The sequence below is a fragment of the Lissotriton vulgaris genome, chromosome 5 (assembly GCF_964263255.1).
Source record: "Lissotriton vulgaris chromosome 5, aLisVul1.2, whole genome shotgun sequence".
NCBI classification, from domain to species: domain Eukaryota; kingdom Metazoa; phylum Chordata; class Amphibia; order Caudata; family Salamandridae; genus Lissotriton; species Lissotriton vulgaris.
Window position 1 is genome coordinate 9,453,676 of NC_141693.1, and position 16,230 is coordinate 9,469,905.

General features: G+C 47.3%; 2 protein-coding genes across 5 annotated transcripts in view; one reads left to right on the forward strand and one right to left on the reverse strand.

The window, feature by feature from the left end:
• Window positions 1–16,230, forward strand: part of LOC147709977 (H-2 class II histocompatibility antigen, A-U alpha chain-like) — a 1,213,889-nt gene that overhangs the window by 337,114 nt on the left and 860,545 nt on the right. The window lies entirely within an intron of this gene.
• The window catches only part of LOC147709978 (H-2 class II histocompatibility antigen, E-S beta chain-like), a 352,816-nt gene that overhangs the window by 261,610 nt on the left and 74,976 nt on the right, over window positions 1–16,230 (reverse strand). Inside the window, exon 2 of the mRNA XM_086920661.1 lies at window positions 4,469–4,738. Coding sequence (XP_086776787.1) covers window positions 4,469–4,738 — 270 coding nt within the window. The remainder of the gene's footprint in view (window positions 1–4,468; window positions 4,739–16,230) is intronic.

A 16,230-nucleotide genomic window follows, 5' to 3' on the forward strand; every position in this document is an offset into this window, starting at 1 on the left:
GAGAAGCCGGCGTAAGGGACAGCCAGGAGGGATTCTCCTCAGAGACTCGCAGCAAGGAAGCACCAGGGAACACCTATGTTTTTCACGGGCTCATGGAGCAGCAGACTCCTGAAAAAACAGTCAGCTAAATAGCGGCTAACTAACAGGTACATTGCACTCTCAAATCTCACTTTTTTAGTAAAAAGTAGAAAAACATGAGTAAGGTGGGGATTTGTGTACCCCAGTCCTGAAGAAGGTGTTTTTACACCGAAACATGTTGACAAACACATAGGAGGTGGCGCACATTGTTCGCGCAATATACCTCTTTTTTCACCATTTTAATAGTACCAGCCCGGGGGTCAAATAAAGTTTTTGAGATACCCCACGAGCCAGGCACTTTTTAAACATCACTAAGAACCCCACCACGCACTCACATAAGAAATTCCCTCACCTACACCACACATAGCCATTATAAGTGCTCCCACGTAACCGTAGGTCGCAGCACGCCGCATCCCGTAGAGGGGTGCCAGGACCCCGATGATGAAGCATGACACCAAGGGGCCTGTTGGTGTGTGAGGGGTACCAAAAACAACCAGGGTGCTCCCAACCATCGTAGGGACACTCTCCTTTCCCCCCTATGTGAAATGGATTCATTTTGTTTATAAAAAAAAGGAATTGAGAGAGCGCCATGTCAGTTGACCATATTCACAAGTAGTCAGCACCCGCATATTTAGAGGACATACTAATGTAGTTTAGAAATGTAACATTAAGGCTAAGAATTAGTGTAACACGAAGTAAGGCGTTCATTAATTGCTGACAAGGTAGTGCTTTAAAGAAATCACAATGCTGTTTAACATAGAAATGCAATTCCATGTGAAATGTCGCATTAACAGAGATATGCTCATTGAATTAGAGATACGTTTATTAATGAGTGAACTAACATAGACCTTTAGTATGGAGAGTGTATTGCTTGCATTATAAATAGTGTTTAAATGATGAAATGTAATGCTCATGTTATGTTGGTAATGCATTTAAACGTGCAGAGGCCTGTTACATGCTGAAGCCAGTAGAGGCCTAGTTAAATTTCTTTCAGTTAGCCTTAGTCATAGAAAAATGATTTCTCTCTGGGAAAGGCTGTCTTCAGCAAATATTGAAATGCAACTTTGAATGTGCTTGGAGTTGCTCTCATGCGTTTCTTTTGCAGGTGCAAGGTCGAGTAGCTTGTTAGGTAGAAAGGGCCATTGTGTGAGGAGTTAGGATGGTAGGCGTGAAAGCAGTGGAGCAGCCAAGGAATTTGGGAGTGCAACATTTGGGTCGCCCATGTAATATCCCTTTACATTGAAACCTGGACTGTCACCAAGCAAAATGCAACAATTGACGTGGGAGCCGACTCAGACCCAATCACCGAGATGACTGCCCCGCCGGGAAGATTGGTGGTGTCCAATATTTTAAAAAACATCAGACAAAATGGTGCCCCGGGGCCCAACGGCCTTCCCGGACACTTATTCAAGGTAAACATCGACTTCTGGTCAAAGACCTTGACCCACCTGTACAATGAATGCTGGCTCCTGGGTGATGTCCCTGATTCATGGAGAGGCTCGCTCCTACAGCCCATTCATAAAAAGGGCCCAAAATCTGAACCATCAAACTATCGCCTGATGGCCCTTCTGGACATCGAGGGAAAAGCTTACGCCAGTGCAATCTTGAGGGACCTCACAGACTGGACGAACGCTGAAGGTCTCCTCCCATTCTGTCAAACTGGATTCAGACCACGGTCCTCCACAGGCGATAACATCACTGCACTCTCTTATCTGGTCCACCACGCTCGGGCACCCAAAAGCCCTCCCTTATTCGCCTGCTTTATTGACTACTCGGCAGCGTTCGACGGGGTAGATCGTGCTATCCTGTGGAGAAAGCTGGCCCAATGTAACATCAATCCAGCTCTGTTGAGGGCGATACAATCCTTGTATCATAAAACGTGGGTGAGAATCAAACTCTCGAGGGACCACGCATCCACAAAGATCAACACGGACCGTGGCCTAAAACAAGGGTGTGTGCTAGCCCCAATGCTTTTTAATTTATACACAGCGGACATGGAGAGGGCCTTGTCTGGGGAGGCACTGCTTATTCCAAAGATCGGCGGGACAAAAATCCACTTTATGCAATATGCCGACGACTTGGTGCTCTTGGACCATACAAGAATTGGGCTACAAAAGGTGCTGACTGCCCTGGCCGTATACAATGACAAAAATAAGCTTGTAGCAAATTCATCCAAGTCCAAAATCATTATCTTTGGAAAATACCCAAAGAAAAAAACAGTAAAATGGAGGCTTGGCCACCTTCTGCTGGAAAGTACCCAGCGGTACACTTACTTGGGAATTTGCTTTCAGGAGTTGGGGCTCTCAAGCGAGCACCTAAAGACCATCCAAGGCAAAGGCAAAACTATAATTTACGCTATTTGCAAGCTGCACGCCTCCTTATACAGCCCGTCCACGTTGGCTATCCAACGAGTACTCAAAGCAAAACTAATGCCGGCCCTAAATTATGCTCTCCAAGCATTTCCAGGCAAACTGCATAAAGAACTAGAAAAAATCCATTGCAGAGCCTACAAGAGACTATTTCATCTTCCGAGGTGCACCAGAAACACTCTCGTTCGCCTGGAGTTCTCACTCAATCAGCAATACCTGGAAGAGATGGCCGCCCTAAGCAAATACTACTTCTTAACAACGACGGCAAAGGAGAACACTCTTAAGGCAACGCTGAATTGCATCTTCAGAGAACCAGGGAACCCCTGGTCGGCCACTCTCAAGGCGGCGAAGGACCATCTCAATCTCGCCATTGAGTCTTGGAATCCAGAACATGTCAGCTATACTGCCATCAAACACTCCATCAAAAAACAAGTGCGGGTGCGGTCTAGAGAACTGGATCTGGAGTCGTTGGTAAAAAAAGATCTACACGAGTCCTTGTCCTTACCACACATCCTGCATAATCCCAAATACCATCTTAAGCAGGCTGTGGGCCGCGCAGCCCTTCACAAGATCTTAGCGTATAGACTACACCCTCTGCCTCTCAAAGAACTATACGCCTTTTGCACGGCCGGCCCAGGTGCCCGGGAATGCAGGCTCTGCAGGTACAAACGTGAGTCATTGGCCCACCTACTATTCTGCTACCCAGCCCTGCGCACAGCCCGCAGTCTCTACCTCAGGCCAATTCTAAGACAATCAGGAATCCGCACTGCAAAGGAGGCGACCATCTACCTCTATACCTTGACAACGGTAAAGCATATGGCCTCCTTCGGAAAGTTCATTCACCAGACACGAACACTTCTGATGGCCCCGGAGGGCTTCTGTTCCTAGTGACTTTGTTGACCCACGCCTCAACATGACCCTCACCCTCCGCAATCCCGCCCTCTGGGCAACACAAACTCCTTTGGTTTTAACTTTTGTAATTTTATAACCTCGTATTATGTTTTTAATGTAATGGTTTTGAGTAACCAAACAATAAAGAATTTATTCATTCATTTAGCGGAGAAGGTGCCTTGGACCCAAGGACACTTCAACGGACGTTGGTGGAGAGGTGCCATGCTGGAAAAATCAGAGGATCAGCACGTGCCAAAGGGGCGTACCTGAAGGCGTGTCAACTGTTTTTGGGGTTTTGTATTAGGGACATCACCTGAGGGAGGAGAGGCAGACGGACTTAGACAGCTTGAAGAGTAGGTCAGAGTCAGAGAGTGGCGTATTGGGAAAGACAATATGTAGGTAGTTGTGAACTTGAGGCAGAGTAAGGTGTAGAAAGGAGCATCTTAGAACGAGCTCGATAGCCGAGGCTGCTTAAGAAAAGTGAGTGTACTTCTTTGGAAGTCACCACTGCTGACACCTTATTTGCTCAGGGAAACGTTAGTAGGGATGTCACCTTAGAGTTAGTGTAGGGACAGTCTAACCAAAGACTATTTTCCTTCCTGTACATGCATTCTAAATTTCAAGTGGGAACTACCATCGCTTGATTGATGGTTCTTGATATCGTGTTAATTTTAATCTTTAGTCGTCTGAGGCTCTTGTGCAGAATTATGTTTGTATTAGTGCCTGTCTATCTTTTGAACCTTCTATTGAGATGTCTGTACATCCAATTGTTTTTGGCTTTGTAATAAATCTATTAACTTTTATTCAGTAGTCTGTGATCCTTTCAGAATGGTAATGAATTGAGTAGTAAGGACAATTTGACTAGATTAATGAGAGATTTTCCCTCCACTTTCCAAGACAGGTAAAAAGGTGCAGTCGACCAGCTCTGGGATTCTGGATAATGGTAAGAACATTTTAGATGAGGATACCAGCTTCTTCACCGGTGACTGTAAGGTTATGAGGTCGGTGATGCCCTGGGTCCGCTCCGGGAGACGGGGAGGGGACTTCTCACCTCTATGGTGTGTTGTTTGCAGCCGCAGCGCCTGCCCCCACATATCAACACCCTCCTCCCCCCCCCCACCCTCACTCACGCCTCCGGTGCTCCATGAACTCCTCAAACAGCCCGTAGTTGGGTCTGCAGACTGTGTCCACCTCGGCCCGCTTCTGCTCCAGGTACGCCGGGTCGCTGTTGAACTGCTTCGCAAACGTCCCCCCGAGCTCGGTGTCCGCCACGAAGTACCCGCGGTCGCTGTCGAAGTGCAGGAACTGCTGCCGGTTGTAGGAGTGGCGCTCCAGGTACCGGACCCGCTGAGAGCCGTTCAGCAAGTGACACTCACACTTCCTCTCGTGCACGAAGTCCACTGCGGAGAGAAGAGGAGACAAGAGTCACTCTGGACCAGAGGGGAGACCTGAGCACCCTAGAGACAGCTGGGGAGGGGGCATGAACACACTAGAGAGACTAACGCTCCGAGGACTTAGAAAGAGGAGAAGGAAGGTACACCTAGGGAAGAGACACTCAGGGAGGAGACAGAAACACTCTGAGGGCAGGCACCCCAAGGAAAGAGACAGACAGGGAGGAGAGACAGAAACACTCTGGGGGCAGGCACCCCGAGGAAAGAGACAGACAGGGAGGAGAGACAGAAACACTCTGGGGGCAGGCTCCCCGAGGAAAGAGACAGACAGGGAGGAGAGACAGAAACCATCTGAGGGCAGGCACCCCGAGGAAAGAGACAGACAGGGAGGAGAGACAGAAACGCTCTGGGGACAGGCTCCCCGAGGAAAGAGACAGACAGGGAGGAGAGACAGAAACACTCTGGGGGCAGGCACCCCGAGGAAAGAGACAGACAGGGAGGAGAGACAGAAACCATCTGAGGGCAGGCACCCCGAGGAAAGAGACAGACAGGGAGGAGAGACAGAAACACTCTGGGGGCAGGCTCCCCGAGGAAAGAGACAGACAGGGAGGAGAGACAGAAACCATCTGAGGGCAGGCACCCCGAGGAAAGAGACAGACAGGGAGGAGAGACAGAAACACTCTGGGGACAGGCACCCCGAGGAAAGAGACAGACAGGGAGGAGAGACAGAAACCATCTGAGGGCAGGCACCCCGAGGAAAGAGACAGACAGGGAGGAGAGACAGAAACACTCTCGGGGCAGGCACCCCGAGGAAAGAGACAGACAGGGAGTAGAGACAGAAACATTCTGAGGGCAGGCACCCTGAGGAAAGAGACAGACAGGGAGGAGAGACAGAAACACTCTGAGGGCAGGCACCCCGAGGAAAGAGACAGACAGGGAGGAGAGACAGAAACACTCTGGGGGCAGGCACCCCGAGGAAAGAGACAGACAGGGAGGAGAGACAGAAACCATCTGAGGGCAAACCTTGTCAATAAAAACAATACATACTCTTAAACAACAGTAGACACATGAGCCCGGCAATCCTCGGAGCATGGGGGTAGGAATAATGATTTTTCTCTGCCGGACATGTGAGTAACAGACTCCGACCTCGAGTCTTTAAAAAAAGGGTCACAGGGGTAAACAAACAACTAAAAATCTCGTAAATGCTTCGTAAATAACACGAGGTGCGTTTTTGTTTTTTACAGTAAACGCGCAGAATACCCCTCGCCTGCAAGCTCATGGGGCTCTGAAAATTACTGAGAAGAGTATGTATTGTTTTTATTGACAAGGTTTGAGTCGAATGAAACGCTTATCATTTTTCATTCTTTCCTTTTCATGTAAAAGATGCGAATGAGGGTCCCCCTTTCCCCTTTTAATTGCTGGTTTGTTGGAAATGCATGGAGTCATGATTGTCGGTGTGTATGATGAGATGATAGTGGAACCCAATGTCTGAGGTCACTATATGATTCTAGCGATATGATTCTAGCGACAGACAGCTAGTCTCAATAGATGTAATGCTCTTGCCTGTTTGATTACATACAGGTACATGATCGCTTTTAGAGATACAAGGCGGTTTTTCCACCATTATGGTACACAATTATCTGTTTGCATTATCATTCAGATTGTTATGCTAACTCACGCATATATGTTGGTTTCTTTCTTTCTCTTTTCCCTTACAGAGACCACATCAGGTCCATTTTTTGGTACTCATTGTATCGTTTTTTGCTTCACTTGGGCCAACTCATGCCCCGAAGCACAAACAGTCAGCTTATTTCTGCTGAATTGTTTGTAGGACAGTAGGCATATCTTCGTAGAACTGAGTAATAACAAGTAGGGGTCACTATTTGGTCCTGATGAGTAAGCAGTAGGGGACTGCTTACGAAACATGTCGACTAGGTAGTTAGCTAATGCTCTACCTCACAACCCCTTCTTAATGTTCCCAGCTAGAGAAGCAAATAAAATAATTTTTTTCTACTAAGCCAGGGAATTTTTAACTTTTTTACCACTCACTTGTGTTAGGTCCCTACACTTTCACTGATACCCGTGCACCCACACATAGCCTCTGTCACAACTTAAGTGCTCCCGCGTAGTTCGTCTGGTCGTAGCACGCCCCGTCCCGTTATAGGGGCGGGAAGACCCCTATGATGAAGCATGACACTAACGGTTTTTTAGTGTGTGAGGGGTATTTTAACAAGCACATTGTGCTCTCATCTTTCCACTTCTAAGAGAGAGCCTAGTACCATTTCAAAAAGCTAAAAATCAAAATAAAAATTATCACTTTTTTCACTTTTCTTGATAGAATCTCTTTGGTTATATTGTCCAAACTATCCAGAAGGGTTTCGTGTGTCGTGACCTGCGCTTTCACCGTTTCCAATTGTGAGGTCAAGGTGTCCAATTTAGCATCTATACTTCTCAAACTAGATTGCATCTCAAGCATGAGCGATTGCAAATCTTCACCCTGCTCTTCTGTCGCGCTTTCCTCTCCAACTGCACCTTGGGTTCCTGGGTCCTGATCAGTTTGTTTATTGTTCCGCTTGTTTTCAAACATTAGCTTGGGCTGTTTTGCGTCAGCTTTACCCATTATGACACTTCCACAAGGGCTACCCCTTCCGGTGCGAGCTGTCACCTTGTTCTGCACAGTGCGAGTTCTGAGTGAAGGGGCGCTCAGTGATCTCCTTCGAGCCACCGCGGGGTTTCGCAGAAGCCTTATATGGACAGTGGCACTGATGATGGGCTTCTTACTAGTTGACGACCTGGAATTGTATCAGATGTGTGGGCGCCATATAGTCCAGGCTGGAGCAATATGTCTGTCGCCCAGGTCTAGGCACCAGCGCATGGATTATCACCGTCTGCCGGGGCTCGTAGCGTGTTTCTGATGGCCGGTAGACCGATTCCGACGTAGAGCCGAATCTAGCAAGCCAAAGTTCAAATCCCCAGGTATCGAGCAGCGAGGACCAGGGGCACCGCACCAACTAGCTCCATCTGACGTCTCAAGCGTATAAAATGGCGGCCAGCCACAATGTATATAGAGAAGCGGCGGCCCAATGTTACTCTCTATTGCGAAGGGGCTCGACTCAGCACCCGCTTATAGGTGATTATAGCAGGAGATACACTTACTTCTACTCCTAGTGTCTCACGTTTTCAGAAGGTTTCATTGCAAGACTCACACAACCGCTTGCTGCTCAGACCATCAATCAGACGTAGCGCTTCGGAGCGGAATGTACAAGGCCGTCGCCCGTACTGGCAGCTTGCATACACCTGCCCCACGTGGCAGGAGCTTTAATATATGGGGCACAGTAGCTTCGTGTCATTCCCACGGGGTCCAAGCCTTGCGGGGTGACTGCAGTTAACGCGGTCGCTTCCTACAGAAAATGGCCACCTGGCCTCTCGTCCCTTTCTCAGCGCCACAGCGGATCTGAATATCTGGGCAGGTACGGAGCTGTACGTGGAGGGGATTCAGCCTACGATCCTCGGCCGCAAATCAACAGCGCGTACCTGTTAGGCCTTCTGCTATACGTCTCACAGACCAGTAGTCGCGTCTCTCAAGGGCCTTAACAGCACCGGTCTCGAGTATTGGGGCGTCGCCAGGGTCATGGTCCCCGCCTCCGGCCCACCGCAGTGCTCTCGTCTCGCTCTCCGCCCAACTGCGATCGCCTGCCGCGCCCGCCTGCTTTCGGAAGGAAAATTAGGTTCCCTTGTGCGCCTTCACTTGTTCTTCCAGCGCTGTCACCCACACCGCCTAGCGAGAGCCGTTTTGGAGGATTTTGGACAGGATAATCGCCTCAGCCGGCAGAGCTCGCTTAGGCAGCGGCCATCTCGCAGCCTTGCAAGCCACGCCCCCACTGTTTCTATGAAGCTTAATTTAATAAACCCTGTTTAGTTGGGTTGTATTTCCATAAATATTGACAGTGGAAAATCAGTGCAAAGCCAGTTTCTTAAAGATTATAGAAACATAAAAAGTAAAAATAAACAAGTATTAACAATGCCAATAGGTCTAGCTTTTGTTGTCAACCTTTTGGTTTTGTCAATGCTTGTTTTTTGTAGGGCTTTTAACGACCTCAGGAGTCTTAAGGTAACCTTTGTTCAATGCCTGGGTGTGTTTGTAGCGTTGGCTTGCCGCTCTGTTGTTGCTGTGTACGTCTGGTCGCGTTACCTGATTATGTTATGTTAATCAGCATGCTGCTCTCATAGGCCCTGCCTGAACGCTTTGTATTGATTAGGGGTGGTGCACTGCGGCTCGTCGTCGAAATGAGAGAAGTGCGCGCTGCAGATTATTAAGGAAAAGTGCTGGTCACGCTTCCCGTTGAGGGAATTCGCACAAGTATTTTATTAACCCGTTGCGTGCTAATGACGAGCTCAGCTCGTCATGAGGCACGTTGAGCTGCACTCATGACGAGCTGAGCTCGTCACGGCCGTTGGAACGTTCGCACGCGGGGATAATTTCCCCGCTGTGCTGAACGTTTGAAAAACGGGTGTGGCCGTGAGAGCTCAGCTCGTCATGAGTGCAGCTCCGCCGTGCATCATGACGAGCTGAGCTCGTCACCAGCACGGCGGCGGCGCGCGCGGCCCCCCTTCCCCCGCACAGGAGGTGAAAAATCCCAGCAGGGAAGGGGTTAAACATTGAGCTGGGCCACAGAGAACCATGTGCCAAAACCATAGCCCACGAGCCCCCAATATCCAGTGGCTGTCATATTTATTTACATAGTTGACAACTTGTTTAAGTTACTCCTTACTTCAGCAGTGACTTTCAGCTTTTTTAGGAGTTTAGCATCCACCTGTTAGTTGACTTGCATCTCACAGATGCTGGGAGCCAACTGATTACATTCTTTACTACAAGGTTTAAAGCACTTAATTATCCTGGTCTGGTTTCCTTTCCAACTGGTGAAAACGTGATGTTTCACACTATAGCAGACATTCGGTCTGTGTTTTCGTCTGAAATAAATGGCAATGCATTACAATGTATTTTCCCAGTGTCAAAATAAACATGTGCGTAATTTTTATCTTTGGGAAATAGCTTAAAGCGTATTGCGTTAAACATTGTTTTTTGTTAAACCGAAACTACTTTTTTTCATGGACGTTTACATACATAGCTACAGTTGCTTTTTTTTAATTACTCGTTATTTTGTGAACAAAAAAAGTGCCTGTGTTCACATTATTTTGAAGCTTCAAGCAATGTATGCAGCTTCACGGATTCTCTTCCTTTTATCAGTTTATGTTATAGAGGGCACACGAAGTATACACTATCTATCTATCTATCTATCTATCTATCTATCTATCTATCTACCTATCTATCTATGTATCTATCTCTCTTTCTATCTATCGCCCTCACTCTATCTATCTATCTATCGCCCTCACTCTGTCTATCGATCTCCCTCACTCTATCTATCTATCTATCGCCCTCACTCTGTCTATCGATCTCCCTCACTCTATCTATCTATCTATCTATCTATCTATCTATCGCCCTCACTCTATCTATCTATCTATCACCCTCACTCTATCTATCGCCCTCACTCTATCTATCTATCGCCCTCACTCTATCTATCTATCGCCCTCACTCTATCTATCTATCTATCTATCTACCTCCCTCACTCTATGTATCTATCCATCGCCCTCACTCTATCTATCTATCTATCTATCCATCGCCATCACTCTATCAATCTATCTATCTATCTATCTATCTATCTATCCATCTATCCATCTATCTATACATCTATCCATCTATCTATCTATCTATCTATCCATCTATCTATCACCCTCACTCTATCTATCGCCCTCACTCTATCTATCGCCCTCACTCTATCTATTTATCTACCACCCTCACTCTATCTATTGCCCTCGCTCTATCACCCTCACTCTATCTATCTATCACCCTCACTCTATCTATCTATCGCCCTCACTCTATCTATCTATCGCCCTCACTCTATCTATCTATTGCCCTCACTCTATCTATCGCCCGCACTCTATCTATTGCCCTCACTCTATCTATCTATCTATTGCCCTCACTCTATCTATCTATCGCCCTCACTCTATCTATCTATTGCCCTCACTCTATCTATTGCCCTCACTCTATCTATCTATTGCCCTCACTCTATCTATCTATCGCCCTCACTCTATCTATCGCCCTCACTCTATCTATTGCCCTCACTCTATCTATCTATCTATTGCCCTCACTCTATCTATCTATCGCCCTCACTCTATCGCCCTCACTCTGTCTATCGCCCTCACTCTGTCTATCGCCCTCAATCTATCTATCTATCTATCTATCTATCTATCGCCCTCACTCTATCTATCTATCTATTTATCTATCGCCCTCACTCTATCTATCTATCTATCTATCTATCTATCGCCCTCACTCTGTCTATAGCCCTCACTCCATCTATCTATCTCCCTCACTCTATCTATCTATCTATCTCCCTCACTCTATCTATCTATCTATCTCCCTCTATCTATCTATCTATCTATCACCCTCACTCTATCTATCACCCTCACTCTATCTATCTATCTATCTATCTATCTCTCTTTCTATCTATCGCCCTCACTCTATCTATCTATCTATTTATCTCCCACCCTCACTCTATCTATCGCCCTCACTCTATCTATCACCCTCACTCTATCTATCGCCCTCACTCTATCTATCTATCGCCCTCACTCTATCTATCTATCGCCCTCACTCTATCGCCCTCACTCTGTCTATCGCCCTCACTCTATCTATCTATCGCCCTCTATCTATCTATCTACCTATCTATCTATCTCTCTTTCTATCTATCGCCCTCACTCTATCTATCTATCTATTTATCTATCGCCCTCACTCTATCTATCTATCGCCCTCACTCTGTCTATCGCCCTCACTCTATCTATCTCCCTCACTCTATCTATCTATCTATCTCCCTCACTCTATCTATCTATCTATCTATCGCCCTCACTCTATCTATCTATCTATCTATCTGTCTCCATCACTCTATCTATCTATCACCCTCACTCTATCTATCTATCGCCCTCACTCTATCTATCTATCGCCCTCACTCTATCTATCTATCTATCTATCTATCACCCTCACTCTATCTATCGCCCTCACTCTATCTATCTATCTATCTATCTATCTATCTATCACCCTCACTCTATCTATCTATCTAGCTATCTATCTATCGCCCTCACTCTATCTATCCATCTATCTATCTATCTATCTATCTATCTATCGCCCTCACTCTATCTATCATCTATCTATCTATCTATCTATCGCCCTCACTCTATCTATCTATCTAGCTATCTATCTATTGCTCTCACTCTATCTATCTATCTATCTATCTATCTATCTATCACCCTCACTCTATCTATCTATCTAGCTATCTATCTATCACCCTCACTCTATCTATCTGTCTATCTATCTATTGCCCTCACTCTATCTGTCTATCTATCGCACTCACTCTATCGCACTCACCCTATCTATCTATTGATCGCCCTCACTCTATCTATCTATCGCCCTCACTTTATCTATCTATCTATCGCCCTCCCTCTATCTATCTATCGCCCTCACTCTATCACCCTCATTCTAGTCAAGTCAAGTCAAGTCATAGAATTTATATAGCGCACTACATACCCAGAGGGTCTCAAGGCGCTTAGGGAGGGGAGGAGGATTACTTGTCAAATATCCACGTTTTAAGTTGCTTTCTGAATGCTAGGTGGTTCTGGGTAAGGCGAAGGTAAGTGGGAAGTGAGTTCCATGTTTTAGCCGCCAGGTATGAGAAGGATCGACCTCCCATGGTGGTCTTGTTGATGCGAGGTACAGTGGCGAGGGCTTGGCTGGAGGATCGTAGTTGGCGGGGGGGGGTGTAGAAGGACAGTCGAGAGTTGAGGCATTCTGGTCCGATTTCGTAGAGTGCCTTGTGTGCGTGGGTCAGAAGTCGGAAAGTGATCCTCTTATTGACGGGTAGCCAGTGGAGGTTTTTTAGGTGACCAGAGATGTGTTCGTTACGCGGAATGTCCAATATGATCCTGGCTGAGGCGTTTTGGATTCGTTGGAGTTTCTTCTGGATTTTAGCGGTAGTACCTGCGTAGAGGGTGTTTCCGTAGTCCAGTCGGCTCGTGACCAGAGCATGGGTGACTGTTTTTCTGGTTTCGGTGGGGATCCAGCGGAATGTTTTTTTGAGCATGTGAAGAATGTTGAAGCAGGATGAGGAGACGGCGCTGACTTGTCTGTTCATTGAAAGTGAAGAATCCAGGATAACGCCTAGGTTCCGTGCGTGGTCTGTCGGGATGGGTGCTTTTCCAAGGGCTTCCGGCCACCAGGAGTCGTCCCATGCAGAGGGGGATGTACCTAAGATGAGGACTTCTGTTTTATCTGAGTTCAGTTTCAGACGGCTGTGTTTCATCCATTCGGCGACTTCTTTCATTCCTTCGTGTAGGTTAGTTTTGGCAGTGCTGGGGTCATTGGTGAGAGAAAGGATCAGTTGAGTGTCATCCGCGTAAGAGATGATGTTGAGGTTGTGTTGGCGGGCGATGGCCGTGAGGGGGCTCATGTATACGTTGAAGAGGGTGGGACTGAGTGAGGATCCTTGTGGTACGCCACAGATGACTTCAGTGGCCTCGGACTTGAATGGTGGGAGGCGGACTCTCTGTGTTCTTCCGGTGAGGAACGAGGTGATCCATTCCAGTGCTTTTACTTGTATTCCGATGTTTCTGAGGCGTTGTAAGAGGGTGCTGTGGCAGACTGTGTCGAAGGCTGCAGAGAGGTCGAAGAGGATGAGGGTGACTGTGTCTCCATTGTCCAGTAGAGTTCGAATATCGTCTGTTGCTGCGATGAGGGCGGTCTCAGTGCTGTGTTTAGCTCGGAAGCCAGACTGTGAGGAGTCGAGGGATTTGTTGGCTTCGAGGAAGGCGGCGAGCTGGTTGTTGACAGCTTTCTCGATGACTTTGGCCGGGAAAGGAAGGAGCGAGATGGGGCGGTAATTTTTGAGTTCGGTGGGGTCCGCTGTGGGTTTTTTCAGAAGGGCGGTGAGTTCAGCGTGTTTCCAGCTTTCCGGGAAGGTGGCGGAGTTGAAGGAGCAGTTGATGACGTCTCGGAGGTGCGGTGCTATGACGGAGTTTGCTTTGTTGAAGATGTGGTGAGGACATGGGTCTGTGGGGGATCCTGAGTGGATGGAGTTCATCAGGCGGATGGTGTCCTCAGTGGAGATTGGGTTCCAGTCGTTAAGGGTGTTCAAGGGGGGAGGATGTTCAGCATATGGTTGGGTGGGTTGGTCTCCGGGTTGGTTGTCGAAGCTGTTGTGGATGTCTGCAATTTTGTTGTGGAAGAATAAAGCCAGGGAGTCGCAGAGGGCTTGAGAGGAGGTGATGTCGTTGGAGTTGGCTGAGGGATTGGTAAATTCCTTGACGATGTTGAAAAGTTCCTTGCTGTTGTGGGCGTTGTTGTCTAGTCGATCCTTGAATGCTGTTTTTTTGGCCTTTCGGATTAGTTGGTGGTGTATGCGGGTGGCGTTTTTGAAGGCTTCCTTGGTGCTGGTGGTTGGGTCTTTTTTCCAGGCCTTCTCAAGGGAGCGGCAGAGTTTCTTGGACTTCTTAAGATCATCGTTGAACCATGAGGCCTTTTTGTTGCCAGGTTTGCTTTGACGTTTTTTCAGTGGTGCTAGGATGTCGGCGCTGTTGGATAACCATAGGGTGAAGTTGGTGGCGGCTTGGTCTGGGTTAGAAGAATGGGCTGGGGTGTTTAGAAGGAGCGATGAGGAGATCTGGTCGATGGTGATTTTGTTCCAGTTTCTTTGAAGAGTTGATTGGGGGTGGTTGATGAGTTTAGGTTTGTTGTAGGTAAAGTGGACGCAGCTGTGGTCAGTCCAAAGGAGAGCCGAGGTGTGGCTGAAGGAGACGTGGTTGCTGGAGGTGAAGATAGGGTCGAGAGTATGACCTGCTATGTGGGTGGGGGAAGTGACCAGTTGTTTAAGTCCGAGGTTGGCGAGGTTGTCCAAGAGGGTGGTGGTGTTGCGGTCGTTGTTCTTTTCAAGGTGAAAGTTGAGGTCTCCCAGAAGGATGTAATCTTTGGAGGGGAGCGCGTGTGGAGTGATGAAGTCCGTGATGTCATCACTGAATTTTGCGCGGGGTCCTGGTGGTCTGTAGAGGAGGGTGCCTCTGAGTGTGGTCTTGGGGTCGATGTGGATCTGGAAGTGAAGGTGTTCAGAGTTGGCGAGATTGGCGTCAGAGCTGGTTGAGATGTGGATTGATTTTTTATGGACGATAGCGATCCCTCCTCCTGTGTGGCCGGTACGGTCCTTGCGAATGATCTTATAGTCTTCAGGGATGGCAATGGTGATGTCTGGGGCGGAGGAAGCGTTCATCCATGTTTCCGTTAGGAAAGCGACGTCCGGAGAGGTGGTGTTTAGTAGATTCCATAGGTCAATGGCATGCCTGTGGACCGAGCGGGTGTTGAGCAAGATGCATTGTAGGTGGTTGGGGTCGGGAATCTATCTATCTATCTATCTATCTATCTATCTATCTATCTATCTACCTATCTATCGCACTCACTCTATCTATCTATCGCCCTCACTCTATCTATCGCCCTCACTCTATCTATCTATCGCCCTCCCTCTATCTATCGCCCTCCCTCCCTCTATCTATGGCACTCACTCTATCTATCTATCGCATCACCACAGCATCACTCAGCACCACCAGAGCATCACTTAGGGGCACCACAGCATCACTATGCGCTACCACAGCATCACTGAACGCCACAGTATCACTCGTCGCCACCACAGCATCACTCGTCGCCACCACAGCATCACTCAGCGCCACCACATCATCAATCTGTGCAACCATTCAACAACTGGTTCCAATATGTTATTACAAATGTCACAAAAAGATGTTAATATTTCACTTCTGTTCTTGTATTTTCGTCACAATAAAATACACTGAGCATAATCTTCACAAAAGTTATTTACAAAAGTTTAAGCTATTGCCATTATAAATTACATTAGAACATTGGAATGTTGGGAGCTCCATTGCAGACAATGGAGTGCTCCCTGCTTCTACGGGCTGGTAAAGGCCCGCAGAGCAACATTCCAATGTTCTACAAAGGCTTCTCGAAGCTCGAGGGGATTTATATCCCCTCGAGCTTCGAGAACCCTTTGTTTAATTTGTTAGAACATTCTGCCCTCTAGTGGCAGAATGTTCTAATAGCCTTATAGCCCTTCGTAGCAGGGCTATACCAGCTATTAAAGTCCCGCTGTCTCGGTAAAGTCCCTCGCCTTCGGCTCTGGCCTTTAACGATTCAGCGGGCCTTTATTAGCCGGTATAGCCCGCTACGGCGGGCTATAAGGCTATAATAATTTTTATTTAAGTATTAATTATTAAAAAAATTAAAAGCCATTGTTATTTGTAATATCAATACATCTAAGGCACGTAAATACAACACATATTGCATTACAAATGCTATAGGTGTCACATTTGCGAAAGTTAAAACTATTGGCATTGTAAAT